This window comes from Papaver somniferum, chromosome 1 (genome assembly GCF_003573695.1).
Source record: "Papaver somniferum cultivar HN1 chromosome 1, ASM357369v1, whole genome shotgun sequence".
NCBI classification, from domain to species: domain Eukaryota; kingdom Viridiplantae; phylum Streptophyta; class Magnoliopsida; order Ranunculales; family Papaveraceae; genus Papaver; species Papaver somniferum.
Genome location: NC_039358.1, coordinates 21,453,473 through 21,473,642, shown reverse-complemented (window position 1 = coordinate 21,473,642; position 20,170 = coordinate 21,453,473). Strand labels below are relative to the sequence as shown.

The 20,170-nt window shown below is 36.6% G+C and overlaps 1 protein-coding gene across 4 annotated transcripts; it reads left to right on the top strand.

Moving 5' to 3' along the window:
* Window positions 1–6,704: 6,704 nt before the first annotated feature.
* LOC113280991 (plant-specific TFIIB-related protein PTF2-like) lies at window positions 6,705–11,107 on the top strand. Of its 4 annotated transcripts, none has more exons than XM_026529641.1 (6): window positions 6,705–7,382; window positions 7,476–8,393; window positions 9,177–9,290; window positions 9,660–9,920; window positions 10,002–10,646; window positions 10,741–11,107. In XM_026529641.1, exons 1-3 carry the CDS (start codon window positions 6,809–6,811, stop codon window positions 9,218–9,220), a joined length of 1,536 nt encoding a protein of 511 aa, XP_026385426.1. In that variant the 5' UTR covers window positions 6,705–6,808; the 3' UTR covers window positions 9,221–9,290; window positions 9,660–9,920; window positions 10,002–10,646; window positions 10,741–11,107. The 4 variants fall into 4 exon arrangements, with proteins under 4 accessions (XP_026385426.1, XP_026385418.1, XP_026385415.1 ...); XM_026529633.1 differs by having other exon boundaries at window positions 6,705–8,393; window positions 10,002–10,034; window positions 10,120–10,646; XM_026529630.1 differs by having other exon boundaries at window positions 6,705–8,393; window positions 10,746–11,107.
* Window positions 11,108–20,170: the final 9,063 nt, after the last annotated feature.

Sequence of the window (20,170 nt, the reverse complement as noted above, 5' to 3'; positions counted from 1 at the left end):
CAGTGGAGCTTTGATACCCAAGGCCTCACCGCTATTACAAGGCGGCGCAGTCACGCATTCAACTTACAGAAACCATCAAGAACTTTGAAGTATACTTAAAAGTAACCAATATTTTTCGAAAGATTTTCCTACCAAGCTCGTTACCCTATCGGTCTCGTTCTAATCAAATTTTAAGCTTGGGTTCGCGTTAGGTTTCGTTTTCCTAAGGCGGGCAAGAAGGGAGCGGTGATGAAATCCGAACCCTTATCTTGTATTGGCCAGGCCTTGCCCTTTACTAGGAATTTAAAAACAGTCCAAATTCGTCCTCAATCAATGAATCACCTTAAGGAATACAGTAACTCGCTTACAGGAGATTCGAGTGTTTCGATGGACTTACCTCCTACCAGACGGGGGATGAACCGTTGAAGTCGACTCGGGCCACGACTCCTATGTCATGTACGAACCCGAGGGGCCGAGACGATATTGTAATCGTCGTCCTTCCCTGCAAACAGTTTATATTAATTTTTTTTTATATAACCCTTCCGTAGGGTTTAAAATTAAAATAAATTGTCCAAAGTCCAGTCCAATGAAAAGAAATACAAAAATAATAATAATAATAATTACAAAAAAAAAATGGAAAGTCTCTTAAAAAAAAAAAATAAAAAAATAATTCTCTCTCTTTTTTTTCTCTCTTTTTTCTTTTTTTTTTGCTTTGTCTTTTTTCCTTCTCTTTTAGCTTTAAGCTTTGATTCCAAGGTCTTTAGTATCCAACTTCAAACCTGTAATAAAGACACAACCAAAGAGACGTAAAAAGAACAAATGGAATAATAAAAAACCTAACAATTCTACCTAAGCACAAATCCCCGGCGGCGCCAAAATGATTAATGATTTTTCGTGGGTTGTAGTAATGAGGTTCAAACTCTTGGACTTGTGAAGATTAAATTTAAAGGTTTAATAAAATTATATACAAAATTATTAACAATGGGTGCGAGAGGTAACCAAGACACTAGATTCCACTATTATGCAAAATTGAATGATAAATATTTCAAAACTTATTCAATTCTTAAGTCCTCTTTTATCTTTAATTCACTATCAATCATACAGATTCTCAAACATTATTTGTAAACCTTAATCATAGATTATCAAGAGATTAAACCAACATAACCTATCAAACTGAATAACAAATAATTAAGACAATCATTCAAACAATTTAAAACTCTGCAAAAGCAGCGATTAGGTGAATTATATAATTAAATGAAATAGTTACCCATTTATGTTGCGTGAATAGCTTCCTCCATTGCCTTGGTTACGAGGGAATTAGCTCATCATAGTATAAATGCTCTCAAAAAATTTTATGGCTCAAAAATGGTTTACAAATGATGAGAAGAAGAGAAAATGGTGTAAACAGCTAATGTGCGACCCACATGAAGCGTCACACAAGAACGATACATATGAAATGTTGTAGTCTTTGGGAAAATACGACCCACACTCCACTGTCACTGTCACTGTTGAAGAACGACAGTCTCTTACAGTTTATTGTTCTTCGTGTTCATCTTCATGCAGCAGCAGAAACAGAGTTTTGTTAAACTCTGATTTCGTCTTCTCTAGCTCTCCCTAGCTCCCAAAACTCTCGACACCCTTTATCTGACCTCCAAGGACTCTATTTAAACCCGAAGCATGCATCGAATCTCCTCCATAACTCCACAAATCCTCGGCAGTGAAAGAAAATATTTTCGGCTATTTTCTTTCCTGTTTTAGCTTTTTCACGCGTTTTCTCTGGTCCAGCACGCTCCAATTCGATTACACATGCTCCAACAGGTTGCTCGATGCATGAAACACGAGCAGAACACACACAAAATCTTCCAGAAGTCGTAGAGAAACTCTTCTGCATGTGTGTTACCTGTTTTGAGCCCGTGAATTGGCTAGCCAATTCTAGCCAAATTTGAGCTAAGAGAACACTCACAACAGCTTTTACATGTTAAATCACAACTTCTCACCAATTTTCAGCGATTGAATCGCACTAGAACACCTTCATTTTGCTGATTGAAAATCTATCAGGAGTGAAAATGGTTTTCCCGCCAAAACACGAATTTGAATGTTGAAGATGATATGCCCCTTATCCTGAAATGGGGTGCGAATATAAGATGCCTTGGGGTGACCTGGGGGTGCCCCTTAGTAATTAGGTTACCCCTTATCCAAAAGCGAGAGTCCGAATAACACTTGTCCTCCGGGTGCCAAAATCAACTTTTCGAGCCGAATTTTCCAAAAATGTTTATTTCCTAAAAATACATAAAAACACAATATTAGTACAAAAATAGAGTTCCGACAGTACAGACATTGAGGACAAAGTAGACACAAAAATGTGTCTATCAGTTGGCCACGCTACTCATAAGAGTCTTAAATGAATTAACGGCAATCAATAACTGCCGCAAAATCATCTCAACCATCCAACTTTGTTAGATGCTGACCGGCTTAGATTCAATCTTAGGCGACCAACAGGACGCCATGATTGTTGTCAGCCACTTCCCTTCTTCGTGAGCGGTCACGCCGCTTTCGATCGATTTGCTGGGATTTCAACCGCTCAACCAAAGAGGCTAGTTGCGCTCCTAACAGCTGCACTTCGTACATATCGATTTAATTTGAACTGCTTGCTTAAAGCGATGCTTTACATGCATTGATTATAAACGATATCATAAATATCGATTTAATAAATTATTTAACTATTTAACCTAAAAGGCACCGTATGCTATTTTTGAGTGCTAACTCACATCAAGTCTCACTTTCATGACTTGACTCATCACATATGACCACCTACCGCCTAACCTGCGCGTGATTGGTCGAAATTATCAGGTCTTGTCAGCAAGACCCACTTAGCAATTACTATGAAGGATTTGTTTTATTCTCCACGTGACTTGCTCCATTTTCCACAAAAATATTCGAGACATCAAACATGTCACAAACTGGGGGATACTCATCAGGATATTGGTCTGGCGGTTTACAGCGTGCGGCATGCAACACGCCCATTGTGAGAAAGTTTTAGGAAAGGCGGAAGGTTGATAGCAGCAAAGGAGTAGTGGGTGTTGAAAAAGTGGGGTCTAACAACCTCACCCAATATTTCGCTTAGCAATCTGTATGGACTAACTCCAATATACTTTCAAGAGAATCAACTAGACAGTCAGACTCAATCTTAAGAAAAGTATATCAAGGAGTTATATCTCAATTTCTCGATTCATTACTTACTCAAACAAATAGCGATTTGTGAGTCTAATTAACTTGACTGGTACCAAAGACCAATGTTCAAGGATCAATGAATTTCAATCAACAACCAAAGGTTAGATTTACCAATTGATTGATTCGGCGCACAACCTGTGATATTTCAATTATATAACAAAATATAATGCGGAAAAGAAATAAGACAGACACCAGAAGTTTTGTTAACGAGGAAAGCGCAAATGCAGAAAAACCACGGGACCTAGTCCAGATTGAACACACAATGTATTAAGCCGCTAAAGACACTAGCCTACTACAAATTAATTTCGTTCTGGATTGTAATTGAACCCCAATCAATCTCACACTGATCCAAGGTACAGTTTCGCTCCTTACGTCTCTGATCCCAACAGGATACTACGCATTTGATTCCTTTAGTTGATCTCACCCACAACTAAGAGTTGCTACGACCCAAAGTCGAAGACTTTAATAAACAAATTTGTATCACACAGAAAAGTCTACAATAATAGATAATTCTGTCTCCCACAGAAATACCTACGAGTTTTGTTTCGTCTTTTGATAAATCAAGGTGAACAGGAACCAATTGATATACCGGACTTATATTCCCGAAGAACAAACTAGAAATATCAATCACCTCACAATAATCTTAATATACTAGCAAAACAAGATATTGAGTAATCACAAACGATGAGACGAAGATGTTTGTGACTACTTTCTTATCTTGCCTATCGGAGAAATTAATCTCAAGCCAATTTTACCATTGTACTCAATACGATAGAAACAACAAGATCAGATCACGCAACTACAGAGAAAATAGTTGGGTCTGGCTTCACAATCCCAATGAAGTCTTCAAGTCGTTAACCTACAGGGTCTCGGTAGAAACCTAAGGTTAAAGGAGAATTGAGTCTAGATTATACAACTAGTACACACATATGTGTAAGGATTAGGTTTCCCAGTTGCTAGAGTTATCCTTTATATAGTCTTCAAATCAGGGTTTGCAATCAATGCTACCTTGGTAACAAAGCATTCAATATTCACCGTTAGATGAAAACCTGATTAGATTCAAGCTAATATCTTTCAACTGTTAGATCGAATCTTAGCTTGTTATACACAAATGAAATGCACGTTCATTTAGGTTTGTGTAACCGTACCTAAACATGTACACCTAGTTGGTTCAACAGTAGTTAACTAATGGTTAGCCATATGAGCACTTTCATATCAACCTTATTCATCTTCACCATAACCAGTCTAAATGACTCAAATGAACTAGTTCGAGAGTTGTTCAATTGCTTAGATCTTATAGAAGTATACAAGACACAATCGAAGCAAAATCGATTTTGATTCACTCGAATCGATCCATGAACACTATAGCCACGGTTTCAAATTGCATTCCTTATTATACAAATGTTTTAGTTCATGAACAAACCAATTTTAGAAACTAACACACTTAAGTATGCGTACTTAAGTAACTGTTTGAGTTTGTTTTGGTTTTCAAACTCAGCAGAAATTCACGGACGTCAACTTTGAGTTGGTTTTGATTTCCAAACTCAACAGAAATTCACCGTTGTGAACTTCCTCCAGTAAGCGTACGGGTACGCATACTTACCAAGTCTCCATCAACCATTTAGTACACACACAAGTATGCATACATTTGGTTCCCGGTTTTGGACTTATACACTAATGTGCGAACACACTATATGCTTATACCCAAAGATGGTTACATGTTCTAAACTCTTTATTTCAATCATTGAAACATTCTTAGAGGATGTTATATAGAGGTTATTCACACTCTATTTTTCACCAAAGCGATTTTCAAGAGATTGAAACAATCAACATGACTTTCGTCACTTGTAAAAATGAATCCAAAGCGAAATCTTACGAACACATATTTCTAGAAATAGATAAGCGAGATAAACTCGGCTCGAAATAACAATTGTGTATAATCGAAGTCTATATAGCAATACGAATTTTGTCTCAAGATAGGAGATATAGTAGATAGACTTTTGAGTGATGGATAAGTTCAAATCTCCACATACCTTTTAGTCGATGAAGATCCACCAGTTCCTTGAGTAGTTCTTCGTCTTTGCATGATGAACGTCGTGGAGTCTAGAGCTCAACTACACTTTCTATCCTAGTCCGAGACTTAGCTATAAGTAGACTAGAAATCAAGACTTATAGTTTTGGCAACTAAACTTGGCAAACAACCTTGAGATAGCAACGCTTGCGAGTTCGACCGAGCAGTGCTCTAACAGGTGTAAAGCAGACCAGTCTTCCCTTCATGAAAGGGACATGGTTCTCACCACTATTACACGATCCCCACTTCTCCACTACTTAACTACCTCCACTTCCTACGAGATCAGGGCATTCAATTATGACTTGTATAAATAGGTTTTCAACCTATTTCAACCAACAATAGTGTTATCAACACAAGTATTCAGAAACATCCAAAACCCATAGCTTTCATTCTGCTAGCAGTTCTACGTTCTGATAGCAAGTCATAAACAACCACACCTTACAGAGAATATCACTCTTATCTCACCACCTTCTCTGCTTCCCTTCCTAAGATCAACTCTTTTCCTTCCTTTGTACCGAGTTGAATCCGGCCATTTCTTGGTTTAGGCCAGAGTCTTACAGATTGATCTCTCAAATCTAAAGTACTCACGTGCAGTACATTTTGTTTAGGATTTGAATTATTTTCTCATCAACACACCCAATTTACCATTTTCAGCAGAATCAGTTTTTACCCTACTACAGACCAAAGTAAGACTGGAACGACCATTTCTTGGTTTAGGCCAGAATTGTACAGATTGATCTCTTAAATCTAAGGTACTCCTGAGCAGTACATTTGTTTAGGTCTCTTAAATCTAAGCCCAGACTTGTTTCTCATCAACCTACCCCATTTTATCATTTTCATCTGAATCAGTTTTTACTCTACAATGCCCGTAAAACAATTCTAGTTTGCTAATAAAAATACATTTCAATGAGGGGAGACGACCAAAAAATATAAAAAAATCGTTGAATTGCTTCGAGTTTGGAACAAAAGCGGTATGGATTTAATTGAGCATAAAAGTGGATATAATTACTGGGCGATGATCAAGCTGCCTCGCGGCTCAAGCATTGCCGCCCCTCAACGGTATCATGGTTCTATCGTGCGGCATGTGCTGTCGCCTTGTAGGTGTAAACGTGGCGTAAACTAACCTAATTGTGTGGGCCCTGAAAGAGTGCAAAGGCTTTATGGTTTAATTATATGGAAAGTGAACCAAGAAATTTTGAATTTTCATATGGAGTCGGCTGAGAGAGATTGGTATTTATAAGGAAACCATTGATGGGGGCTGAAAACAAATCCCACCACTTCCCTCGTCGTCTCCACTTCTTTTCCTTTACCTAAGAGTCAGTCAAGCACTTCACCTCAAGCACCAATAGGGTTTCACTCGAGATCCCCTTACCAGTTGTTGAACAAGGAAGACAAGACATGATTGTCAAATTTTAGGGTAAGAATTAAACCTTACCTTATTTATTCTGTGTGTTTATTTAGTATTAAATTATCGTATAGAATTTGTGTAATTTGATCCCAGATTGAGAAATTTTAGTTGGGATTGCAATGAGTTCTTGCTTCTGTAAGAATTGCAAAAAGAATACAGTGATTCGAGATGATATTACGGATAATTTGGTATGTGAAACATGTGGTCTTGTACAATCTATCGGTGATAACCTTGTACAATCTTTTGGTGGCTTAAGCGATTTTGATGGTACCTATGTTCGTGTTGGTGACGATTATACTTACAAAGAGAATAAAATTCACAATGCCAAAAATGACATCAAAGAGATAACTGATAGATTTCAGTTTTCGTCTCGCAAAACGATCGAGGTGGAACAGATGATTGATGAAATTACTGAGGGGGAATTCGGCGCAGGCAGATGGTTCAGTATCCTTGTAGGTGCATGCTCTTATGTTGTAAGGAGACGGGACAACTTGCCTCTTTCGATGAGAGAGGTTGCCTCAGTTATAGCTTGTGATTATCATGAGCTCGGACGAATGGTTCTTCGTGTTGTTGATTTTCTTGATTTAAAATTGCCCGAGTTTGATATTGTAGCATTCTTTGAATTTTCTCTGAAGCATTCTCACAGTTTTGCGCAAGTTTCTGAGGAGAAGAAAGATGAAATGGTTAAACAGGGTACATTTCTAGTTCAATGTTTAGTCAAGTGGTTTGTGACAACTGGGAGACAGCCTAATCCCATTGTTGCTGCTATTATGGTGTTTGTTGCAGAATTGAATCAAGTCAAAGTTCAGATTGAAGATATAGCAAAAGAAGTTCATGCTGGGGTAAATACGAGTAAGAGACGTCATGGAGAGCTTCTGCAGATTCTTGTTAAAGTTGGTCAACCCTTGCCTTGGGGTAAGAATTTAACAGTTAAAAATGTAGTAAATAACGCACCTTCAATACTTCGGTACATGGAGCTGAAGTCTAGGGTAAAACCTAGTGAGAAGAGTAAGAACATAAAAAACTTTAGATCTGAATTTGAAGAAATTATTTGTGGGTGTTTGAGTAAAGAAATGGAATTCACCGAAGATGGTTCATATATAGGGGATGATTTACAGTACTATAATGTTGAAGATAGAAGTGTAACCTTAAGTGAGAGTGTTACTGATTTGGACAAGCTCAAAATCTCACAAGACTGCTTGTCCAAGATCTATACGAAGTTCTCGAATGATGGTACTTCTCCAGAAGCTATGGCCGAGAAAGAAGAAGAACATCCTAGAAAGAGGAGGAAAGAACTAGGTCTTCAAAGTGCTCAGGATTGGTGGCGAGGAAATTCTGAACTGAGCGAAAAGCTTTCACTTAGAGAAGTATTGGAGAAGAATGTAGGATATAATAATTTGCCTCCATCTTTTGTTGCTAATAAAATAGCGTGTCAAAGACGGAGAGAGAAGATAAATGCTGCCAGGTTCCGGATTGGTGAGACTATGGGAAAACCTGCTTCCTCTGAGCTGAAAAATGGAAAAGAGATGCCTTATGGAGCAAAAGGAGGTAATATGGATTGGGAGGATTGTATAATAGAGATCCTCCTGCTTCATCGAGTTAAAGAGGAGGAGATCGAGAAAGGTCATTATAGTACACTGCTTGACCTGCATGTTTTTGATTCTGTCAATGCTAGTAAGATGTTCGCAAATGCAAAACGACAACGTAAGTAGAATGCACACACAGTTGCACCAATCTTATGTTAGAACCTGAATTTCATTAGCTCCTTTTGCACAATTCTTTGTCCAATCATTTTTCTTTACTTATTTATGAGTTTGTATTACATTTATACATACAGATGTTATAGGACTAAATGAATTGAAGTAAATAACAAGAAAATGAATTATTTTTTCTTTGCATACTTGTTCCATTTTTTTTTTCTGTATGCAAAACAAAAAGATGAAGTAAGTTCTTCGTTAATTTTGCTTACTTGAACTCTTCTACTGCAATTGTTCATTATTAGTAAATTTTCTGTTTGCCAGTGTTTAGTGGGACCATTCAGATAAGAATTAAAGAACAACATTTACCTAAATGAACTTGGACAATGCTATCAACGAGGCTCTTTATGTGCATAACTTTGATGAGAGTAAACTTTCTACTAGAATTCGAACTTGCTTATGTGTTCATAAAAATGGAGTCATTTGATTTTTTTTGGTCTTGCTCTTGTACGATGCTCAGCCATGTCCTCCAGTGGAAAGTTCGAAAGTCGTACAAACTTGATTCTGTGAACTAGTTTTACCAATCTTTGCTTCAGAGGAACATTCATTGCCTGCTTTAGGTTGTTCTTAGGAATTCTGGCAGCAGTTCTTATCGCTAGATCCATTTATCTGTGCTGAGTGGCCGTAGATATTTGTATGTTTATTTTATGGAAAGACCTTGTTTTACTATGCTTCTCTTTATATGTAATATGATCTGCTACCGGTAAGGATCTTTTCAGCACATATACAGGCACAGAAGATCTTGTCGCGAACCTAATAAATGGTGGAGGTTGACAGATTCAGATTGAAGCAAAATGAGTGTACCGGTTCGAGTAGAGATGTCCATAGAACATGAGGTTGACAGGTAACTTGTTATCTTCTCTGTTTCAATATTCATTCATCCTATCTGCAAATTTAAGAATTTTGCAGCACATGCAAAAAATGATAGAAACCAATGGAAAGAATTCACCGGGTACTGCTTCGTGTATAGTTCTCGTGGATACCAAATTACCAGATTATAGTTCCTTTAAGTGTTGATGTAACTTGTGTGTAACCAATGAAGAACAGAACATCCAAGATATTCCTGTACCCTAAAGTGTTTGTTTTCAGGATATGGTTGAGTTATTTTATAAATTATGAGGATATTCTACTATGTGGAGTCTAGATAGATCCGTCTGTATCTGCAAATTAGGAAACAATCTACAGTTGGAAGTTCCTTTGTTATATTCTTCAGTGAGACTGGTGCTGGTAAACACGTTCCAAGCTTGAACCTGCAGTCGTCAATGAAGATAGATCCGGGACTTATGAACAATTTCTCCGTCTTGAACAACTAAACCTGGCACAGATATGCTGCTAATAACTTCGCAAGAAGACATTATACAGGTATACAGTAAACTACCCTTATTTCAAATGGAATTTTTTACCTTCCCTCTCCCCAGGTACTCAATCTTGTTTACCTAAAAGGAGCTTTCTTCTGCTTGGAGTTGTTGCTCTGGTATGAGCTATCCTCTTCTTCCCACTATTAATTACTGTATTTTTGGAAATATATGGTAATTTCTGGTACTGAATACTGTAGGTCACCACTGTAAATATGGAATCATACAACAGTGTACTCTCTCTACTCACTCACTCCTCGAACACATGGATGTTGCAGTGTTATTGAAATATGAAGTAGTATATGATATTTGTCTTAGATCCCTTTATATCGAGAGGCCAACATACACAAATTTGCACCATTTAATATCTCAAGTCATATCATCCTCGACTACTTCCTTGAGGTTCGATTGAGCATGGATGTTACAGATTTCCAGGCCAACCTTGTACCCTGCCTCAGGAACCCGATCCATTCTCTCATTATGTGCTCCTGTTATCTTCACGGGAAAGACATACCTTGAGCAGCCACCGATTCCTGATTTAAAAGTGCAATGTGTACTTGCAAGCATGATAGTCAATTGCGATCAAAGGCATGAAAATGCATGGCTTCCTGTTTGATGTCCCCTGGTGCCGTCTTTCAAAGACCAATAATGCTGCTGTGGCGACTTACAAGGTTCAAGGCCAAACTTTATTTTTTGCCTTTTGTGTTGCCATACTGCCATTTAATGTCTTCTCTGAAGTAACTGGCTCGGTAGATAATTGATCCCTTCAATTTGTCAACCTACAAAGTGTCGACTCGGCGGCCACTAGAATGCTTGCATACGATAGCATACATACTCAAGATAAGGTAAAATAACCAAACTCTCCTTACTCATGTTTTCTTACTTCCTTTATATGATTAATTTAAAGTTCAACCTAAGACTTCTGTTTGTTTTCACTAGGAAAGTCCCTATACCGAGGAGCCAGAGTTGTATCTGTTCTGTGACGAGGTATTAAGTATCAAGAATTCCGTCATCTTATCCAAAAAGTTTCACCCTCAATAATGCGATTAAGTTTTATTGTTTTTATGTTATTGTCTGGATATATGTTGGATCCCAGACATAGGTGATGACTGGTGAACAGGATTATCATTGCCTAGTATGTTGTATCAGCTTAAGTTTTTTAGTATTGTCATTGCTTTTTTTAGTTTGCCCGTTGCTGGAAATTTTGTTGAATAACGAAATGGTCTTAGAAGTGGTTTTCCATTGTGATTGCTGGAGTCCGGAAACAGATTGTGAGTTTTTTTGTGGGAGGCTAATAACATTTTCAAGAGCGTCCTCAAGTACCACATTCATGTGCTTCTAAAGTTTTAGTCAGTGACATTCTGTTCTCAATTCTTTCTATTTTTGTTTTAAACGTAGGAATATGCCAGTGTTCATGCATCTAGCAGTATTTTTTGTCAATTAACCTTTTAAGTCAAAAAAAAAAAGAAAAAAAGCAGTATTTTTTGTCATGAATATATTTAATGATCTCTTGGATCGTATTTTTATGTGCATGTTTGGAATGCTTACTCACAGATGTAATTTGTCATTTGTTGCCAAGTTTCTATATTACAGTAATGACCAACTTGTTTGAAAAGAATTGTCAACTGTACCTTTGATTCGGTAGGACCTGTGTCTTCCTTTGCACAGAGTTTCCGTTCAACCCCATCTTGGTGCTCTTCTTTCTCCACTAATAATGACTCTAGCTAGGCATTTTCATCTCTCTCTCTCTCTCAACATGCAGTGTAGTGTTGTCTTATGCCATCTATTACTTGCCTCTTGGTAGTTTTAGCTGTATTTTTTTTTCTTGATCTGTGTTATAGAAATCTGAACTCTCGTGGTAAAACCTAAGTTCAGAGCTTTAATAGTTCTTTGGGTCGGCAATATAGATTGCAAGGAAGCCAAATACTCCTCATATGTGGTGCTGAATACTTGGCTGTGTTACCTGCTTTAGCAATCGCGAAAGGCAGAGGGCTTTACTTGGTTATAGCTGGAGTGATTCCTCTATCACCGGTGATTGCTGCTAAGGGTCTGAATGTCTGATGCTGCCACCGAGATAGTCGAGAGTCCATGCATTCTAGCGAAACATCATCTGTAGTCCAGCTGGTTTAAGTAGGTAATATACTGCACCAAATTTTCCATATTATTCAGAGCCTCTTACGTTCTTCCACTGATCTTATGCACCAGTTGGATCATGGATCGCGATGGCAGAATTAATTTCTTAGAATTAAAGTCTAATTCTAGGATCTCCAATAATTTAGTATATTGCCAGTATTTTGTTGCTGTTTTGGGGAATCTGCTAGTGAGACCCGGCATTCTGTTTTTGAAGTGTATGGCAAAGTCACTACTAAAGGTGTAGAGTTGCTCAAATTTTATTCAATCCGTCAGTTCCGTAGAGTAAGTTTTTAGCACACGTTTTTGCTGAAGGTTTTACCATTTCACTAACCTTATGAGATATCGGGCAATATCTGAAATACTACATCCAAACTGAAAGATCATGTGATTACTTGTTTATCTTCTTCTTGTGATTCGATAATTGTAATACTGAATTAATTCTAATGAGTTTGTCACTCTTTTATTTCTTTTCGATCAAGATCATAAAATATTCCTCAACTTATAATAATACTTTCATATATTTATGTTATGGGCTGTGGGAGTATCCGGTTAGATATTGAGAAATTTCCTCTTTAGTCCAAAAACCGGATCCGGGATTACTGTGTAGTCCAGCGGATAACCAAATTATCCGCTGGGTCCAAAAATGTTTAAAAACAACGGCAGTTACCTTTATACCCATAACACGGGATTATGTCAGTTCCTTATTCATTTTTCTTCTTCACAGTTTTCAGTTCTTCTCTCTCGGTTCTCTCTCTTCTTTCAAATTCAGTTACCGAAATTTGAAATCAGTTACAGGAAAACGAAATCGATAAAGGTCAATTACCGAAATTTGAAATCGAAAATCTATCAACAACAGTTACAGAAAACCTAATTTTCAGACCTAATTTTCATTTCATTCAATTGAAGAGAGAAATGGTATTGAATAGAAAAATTAAAAGGACAATTACAGAAGAAATTACAGAAGAAAACCCTTCTCCAGCAAAAAGAAGAAGAAAAAACGATGATGATTCACCAACAACAAACCCCGAAGAACCCCCCTGATGTTACTCCTTCACCAATAACAAGAAGTAGGAGTAAAGTTGTTACTCCTTCACCAACAAAGAGGAAGAAACATATCGATCAGAAAATAGGTAAGTTGTTGTCGTTTTTCTTTTTGATTTCTATGCTCAATGGAATCACTAGATATTTGTATGTAGTGTCTGGTATACATGTTTTCATATGTTGTATATGCAATTTGAGACAACATATTGACATGCAGTGTGTGATTCATATGTTTTTTGTTCAATAGAAACACAACATCTCTGTGAGTCATATGTTTTACATGTTTTTCATCTGTTGTGTATGTAATTTGACACAACATATTGACATGCAGTGTGTGATTCATAGTTTTATAATGTACTACATATCAATATGATGTCTGCAATTTGTACTTATTGATATGTAATGATAGCATCTCAAATTGATATGTGTGTTACATATTATTATCTGCCTGTAATATGTAATGTGTAAAAAACTTTTGGTTTACAAAAACAGCAAAAACCAAAGGAAAGAAAGCAGATGCTGCTCCTGAAGCAAAAAGCAAAAGAAAAACAGCAGCGCGACAACTACTAAAGCAAAAGGAAAAACAGCGACAAAGGATGCTACTCCTTCACCACCAGCAAAGGGGAACAAAGCACTTGTCCTGAGAGCTGCTACTCCTTCTCCAAAAGGAAAGGGAAATAGCAAAAAGGGGGAAAGCAAAAGTGCTCCTGAAACAAGGTTTGTAATGTTAAAAGTGAAGATAATTCTTAATAACGAGGGGGCGCTGCCCCCTCGACCCCCGTAAATTGTGGTTCATATGTAGTTATAAAATTACCAGTATGTTGTGGTATTTGATATGTAGTTGTTTCATGTTCATGGTAGATACATTAACTACATATTTGATATGGTGTCGGGGAAGAGAAGGGGAAGAAAGCAGTTGCCTTGAGAGCTGCTACTCCTTCACCAAAAGCAAAAGGGGGGAAAGCAAATGTAGAAGGTATGTAGTACAACTACATATAAGAACAAAGCGTATGAATAATATGTATCCTTAATAACATATGTTTATGAGTATGTAATGATGCATTGTTGTGCTTGTTTTTGGTATTAAGTGTTTTTACATTTTTACTGTATCAAAGCAGATACATGTGCCATACGTACTATTACAAATCGACATGTAGTTAAAATAATACGTAGTGGTATCTACTATTACATATCAATATGTAGAGGTAAATACTTATACTCTCATAACATATTACATATCAATATGTAGAGGTAAATACTTATACTCTGATAACATATTACATATAAATATGTAGAGGTAGATACTTATATTCTCGTATGTACTGTTAATAATATGTAGTTTCAAGACTTGGTAGATATTACAACTACATATTGATGATGTAACTACATATTTGATATACCATATTGATATGTACTGTAATAGTTTTTGGTTCTTGTTATTGTGTAGGTGCTAATAAGCGTAAGAAAGGAGATGGAAAACCACGAAGTTTATACCGTGGCGGTTTCAGGGGCTTGTGGGGGCTTGTGAAGACTATTAGGACCACTAAGAAGGCTATTGCGAAGTCCACTGAAAACCTTGAGTTGAGTGAGTTGCAGCTGAAGATGATTTCTGAAGCATCATTCGGTAACCTGTTCCTAATGTTCTGGTGCACAAGATTTGAGTTGGAACATTGGTTGAAGATTGAAGATGCAATGACGAAAATGTTACGTTGTTACGTTAGGGGTCAAGATCCAAACAAGCTTAGATTTGTCTTTAAAAGGCATGGCCAACCGAATGAGCTAGTATCCACACCAGAAGAAATGGCACTTATTTATGGGATGCCGAGAATTCCAAATAGGGAATATCTTGATTATAGGCTTACACAAGTCAATAAAAAAAGTGGATGGCGTGAAACAAATTTTCAAAAGGACTTTTCCTACTGATATGAAAGCTGGTGATAAAGTGACTAGGCCAATGATTGTGAAGGCAATCTTGAAAATCCTTAAACGAACACCAATTAATCTGAAAAAGAAGAAGTCTGATGAAGAGTCTCTGCAAAGCGTGGGTGATCAATCAAATGAAGATTCTGAAGAAGACGAGGAAGACAGGAAGATGCCGAAGATCTTGTTAGGCTTATCTGCCTGTATATGTGCACTTCTTATTTTTCGCTACAAGTGATGCAAACGCTTTGACTGAAAAATATATTGGTTTCTTCTTGATCTTGAGAAGGCTAAGAATATTTCATGGCCTGACCTCATCCATTCTCATTTAGAGAAAGAGCTGAATGAAAACGTGGAATCCGTAGAACGCACAAATGGTTGTGCTATTTTTTGTTGGTAAGAATCTATTTATTTGTTTATTCTACTTCAAAATGTTTTGTTTTATGTGTTTTCTACATTTTGATAGTATATCTAATACTGCATATCAATATTTTGCAGCCATGGTTTGCGGAGCATACCCATTTGGTGGCCCGAGGATATAGTGACAGAACCTGCAGGAATGTATGTGCCAAGAGTGGCTAGGTGGAATCATACAAAGATATGTGCTGAGTTCCTAAAGGATATTGATCTTTCTGAGTATCAGGTAAACTTGCCGTACATATTTTGTCATAATAAAAATATATATTGATAAGTACATGTAGTTCGACATATTGATATGTAGTTATTAGCATATCAATATGTAGTAGTTATTAGCATATCAATTTGGTGATACATATTGATATGTAGTTATTAGCATATCAATATGTAGTTCTCCCTGTGTATCTAATAGAGAAAGAACTACGACATGTTTTTTTTTGGTAATATCTAATATGTAGTTGCTTTTTTACATTTATTTGATTTGTACCAGTTCCATGTTGATTTCAAAGACGATATCACACACGAAGAAAGACAAATCCTTAATCGTATTTCAAGAAGGATTCAACAGGAAGCAAATGATGATGCTTTTTGTTTAGATGACAATTCCGAATCGGAAGAAAGAAGAGGAAGAAGAGAAGAAGAGAAGGAAGAAGAGGACTCAGTATTGGGGGGAGAAGATTGGAAGATTAAATACGATGATTTGAGGAATACAATATCTTCCAAATGGAGTGAATTCAACACAATGCAGCAAGAGGGCGAACCGGTTGACGCTTCAAAGCTTGAGTTCATGTTGCATGAAATTTCCCTTTGCAGAGAGAAGCCAGCCAGGAAGATTATGTTAGCTTGGGATGTACACCTACTCCAAGAAACCCCAATGAAGAGTTGAATGTGGACCAAATAGTTGAGAACGAAATACAAGGTTCTCCGGAAGATCAAACAGATGCTAATGTCAACATTCCTGAAGTTGGTTTGTCAACACCGAAAGATCAAACTCATGCTAATGCCACCTCTGAGGTTGAATTGTCAACAACTTCAGTATTGAAGTTCCATGATGTTGAAGTTCCGCGTTCTGAGGTTAAAAATTGGGCTAAATCTAATTTGGAGCAAAAAGTCAAAGAGATACAAGAGAAAAAGGGCAAAGAAAACACACAGGTAAGTAGCATATCAGTACGTAGTCTAAGTAGCATCATATCTATCTGTTACATATCAATATGTAGTGGTATCTACCATTACATATTGATATGTAACAGTACATTCTTGTATACCACTATCTATCTGTTACATATCAATATCTATGTTACTTATCAATATGTAGTGGTATCTACCATTACATATTGATATGTAACAGTACATTCTTGTAGTGGAACATATTTATATGTAACAGTACATTCTTGTGGTGGTAGACATAGCAAAAACTCAAGCTAAGTAGGTTTTTGTTGACAGTTTCAATTGATTTTTGCAGGTTGATCAACTTGAAGTTAGGCAGGAAGCAGCAAAGGAGTTGCTTACAACTATGCTAGAAACGAAGTCTTCAGTTGTAGTTAATTCGCAGAAATTTCCAGAGTATAACGCCGGATTGGCGGCGGAAGAGTTTCATTTGCTGGATGTACCTTTGTTTACTATGATGTCGAGTTTGGAACACATTGAAAAGCTGTCTATGCCAGATTTTATAGAAATGGCAAACTCTGGCATTGGTGTTTATGTCGAAGAGTTTGCAGACCTCCTTCCAGATAACAACGATGGTCTTTTTGGTATTAACTTACGAGAACAATTTGATAATCTGTTTGGAAGAGATTTGCGGCCTTTACAAATTCCACAAGAAACAACTGAACAAGAACCCATTGAACCGAAAGATGCAGGTGAAGTTACAGGTAAGCAACAAGAATACATACCTACAACCAGTTCAAAAAGTCATTTGGAGGTTGCATCACAAGATCCTTTGGATGTTTCATCACAAGATGTTCTGGATGTCCCCTCGCAAGATGTTTTGGAGGTTCCATCACAGGTGAATGATATGTACTAAAAATCTCATTTTGTGTAGTTAATATTACACTACAAATCACTACATACTGATATGTATATAGTATATCAGTATGGTAGCACTAGAAATCACTATACCATACAATCATATACCACTACATGCTTTCAAAAATGATTAGGTGATGTAACTATGTTTTATGCAATATAGATATTTACATATTTTTTTATGTTGATTAAAAATGCAGGAACAGTTTAGCCCAAGCCAGAAAAAAAAATGGTAAAAGTGAACAAAAAGCGCGCTACAAAGCCCGAAAAGCAGCAGGTAACAACACCCACCAGACCTGTTACTCGTTCCCATCCTGCAAAGAAGGTAGATGATATATATGAGAGTGGAAGTAAGTTCTCACCATCATATAAAGGACCGAAAGTGCAGCAGAGAAGCAATACCACTAAACAAAAAGAGAAAGCTTAAATTGCGCAAGTATTTCCGGAAACTGACTAAATCACCATTCTATAATGACATGAACGATGAACAAAAGAGTACTCTTTCCACATACATCAATAATGCAAAAAATCTTAGGTGAGTTCTCAATTGACACTTTATATATTGATATGTACTATTAGTTTGTGTATGTACTTTTGATATACATACATATTTGTAAAAAAATACTGAGAAAGACATATCAGTATGTACTGTTACACAAAGAATACTAACCTTTACGTCGTTTATTTTCTAGCTCAATTGCTTGGAGAGTGGGAGAAGGTGGTCTTTGTGTAAGTGGAACTACAGTTGATGACTTGGTGCAGAACGATTTATTAGAACAAGATCTTCTCAACTACGCACAATACAAGCTTAACACCAAATTTCAGAATGAGCAACCGATGCACGAAGTATACAGGAAATACTTGCCTGTGTTGCATCTGGATCCGTCCGCTTGGGTAAGTTGTTATCTTACACTGCATATTTACTACAACACATATTCAAAAATTAAAAAAGTATGTAGGGGTAGGTACACTACATATCGATATTGCAAAAACAAAATTAGATATAAACTATTTCAAGTACATCCATGTTTTCAGTACAATGTCGAGTTCCGGATAACCTCAAAGGAGCAGCACATGATTCTGTTTACAAACCAATATTGGCGATGGATGAAAGTATCAAGAAGATTCTTGTACCAATGTGCCACCACAATCTTCATTGGACGCTACTTGAGTATGACTGCGAAAAAATGGTGTTCAACCACTACAATTCTTCTAAGGCTGAATGGGGAGGTATTTGTTATCCACACGCCTGCAAAATGGCAGATTACATGTACGTACCTATCAACGTGTACTTGCTGGAGAAGAACAAAGTAACAATGAAGAATGTAATAGTGAATGAATGTGAAGCACCTCAACAAGGGGGATCGCCAGACTGTCTACTGTTTGTGATGCATTTTATGAAGATGAAGTCAAAAAGAAAATATGTGGGAGTGCCTTTGGGAGATGATGAAGAAGTGCAAGCGAAGATTCGTAACAAAAGGGTCCCGTTAGCATGCAAATTGCTGAAAGCATCTCCACCAGAAATCAGTTGGCAGATAACACAAAAATAGTCTTACTTGCTAAAAGTAATCTGACAGTACATATCACTATTTACCTATTTTCTTTTCTTTTTATTCTTGGTTACATTTCATTTCATGAGTTCAAGAATGTTCAAAAACATATAGTTTCCAAACATGTTTTTTTGGGTATATCTAATATGTAGTGATTTTTAATTTGAATTTGGGTTTAACTTTAATGTAGTGATATTTCAATTGTGTTACTTAAACATGATTTTGTGTTGTTGATACGAGGGGGCGCTGCCCCCTCGACCCCCGTGAAGATGGTGAATCAGCTGGAAAACCACATATCATAATTAAACTAACCACTACATATCAGTAAGTACTGATTGTTTTCTTTAATATGTACTAACCTGATTGAAACCACAAAAGTTTTTGTGGAATTGTAATTATGATATGTTCTAAATAATCTTAGTGGAAGATGGTTAAACACTACAATACTGACATGTAATTTCAGTATGTAAATACTTCACTACTGGTGATAGATACTGACATTTTGAATAGACTTAACAACATATTTCATTATTCGAAAATAACTACAATAACTACATTTTGATAGACTTATAATGTTTCAAAAACCAAAAGATGTTCTAAGAACAACAAAAACAGTATTTTCAGTACACTTGTAATGTATGTACTGTAAATGAAATACTTATTAACCAAATTCAGTTGGTACTGACAAAATCAAAAGAAAAACGGTGGTAGATTAGAATAGAATAGGATTAGATAGTAAAGATAGTTAGATAGACAAGGCTAGAGGAAAGAATTGTGGAAAAGGAATCTGGCAACATCATCGATATAACATTCTGCTGCACGTTCAAGCCTGTGATAAAGAAAAAGAGAAATCAGAACACTACTTGCTTAAAAGTACATTGTATTGTATCATACTTACTTAATTAAGACATTAATATGTATCTGACTGAAATACATACCTGACACAAAATCATTCTTCAGAAAGTTCATTGTCGGATAAGATTGCATGTTGCCTTGTTGTGATGAGTTTCAAATTACAGTTTGAACACTTGACAGATTTTCTACTAGTCTCATATGCAGACTTAATACGTTTCCCCTTTTTCCTGCCTGGTGGAGACCTATTACTTCTGCTGGGAGAACGATATCGTCTACGTGATACTCATCGGGCCTGTGAAAAAAAACAGTATCATAAAATGGAATGAACCACAACTACATATGAATATGTACACGGTAATTGTTCCTGAAAAACAAATATCAAAAAATAGTGGTATCTACCATTACATATCAGTATGTAACATCCATAT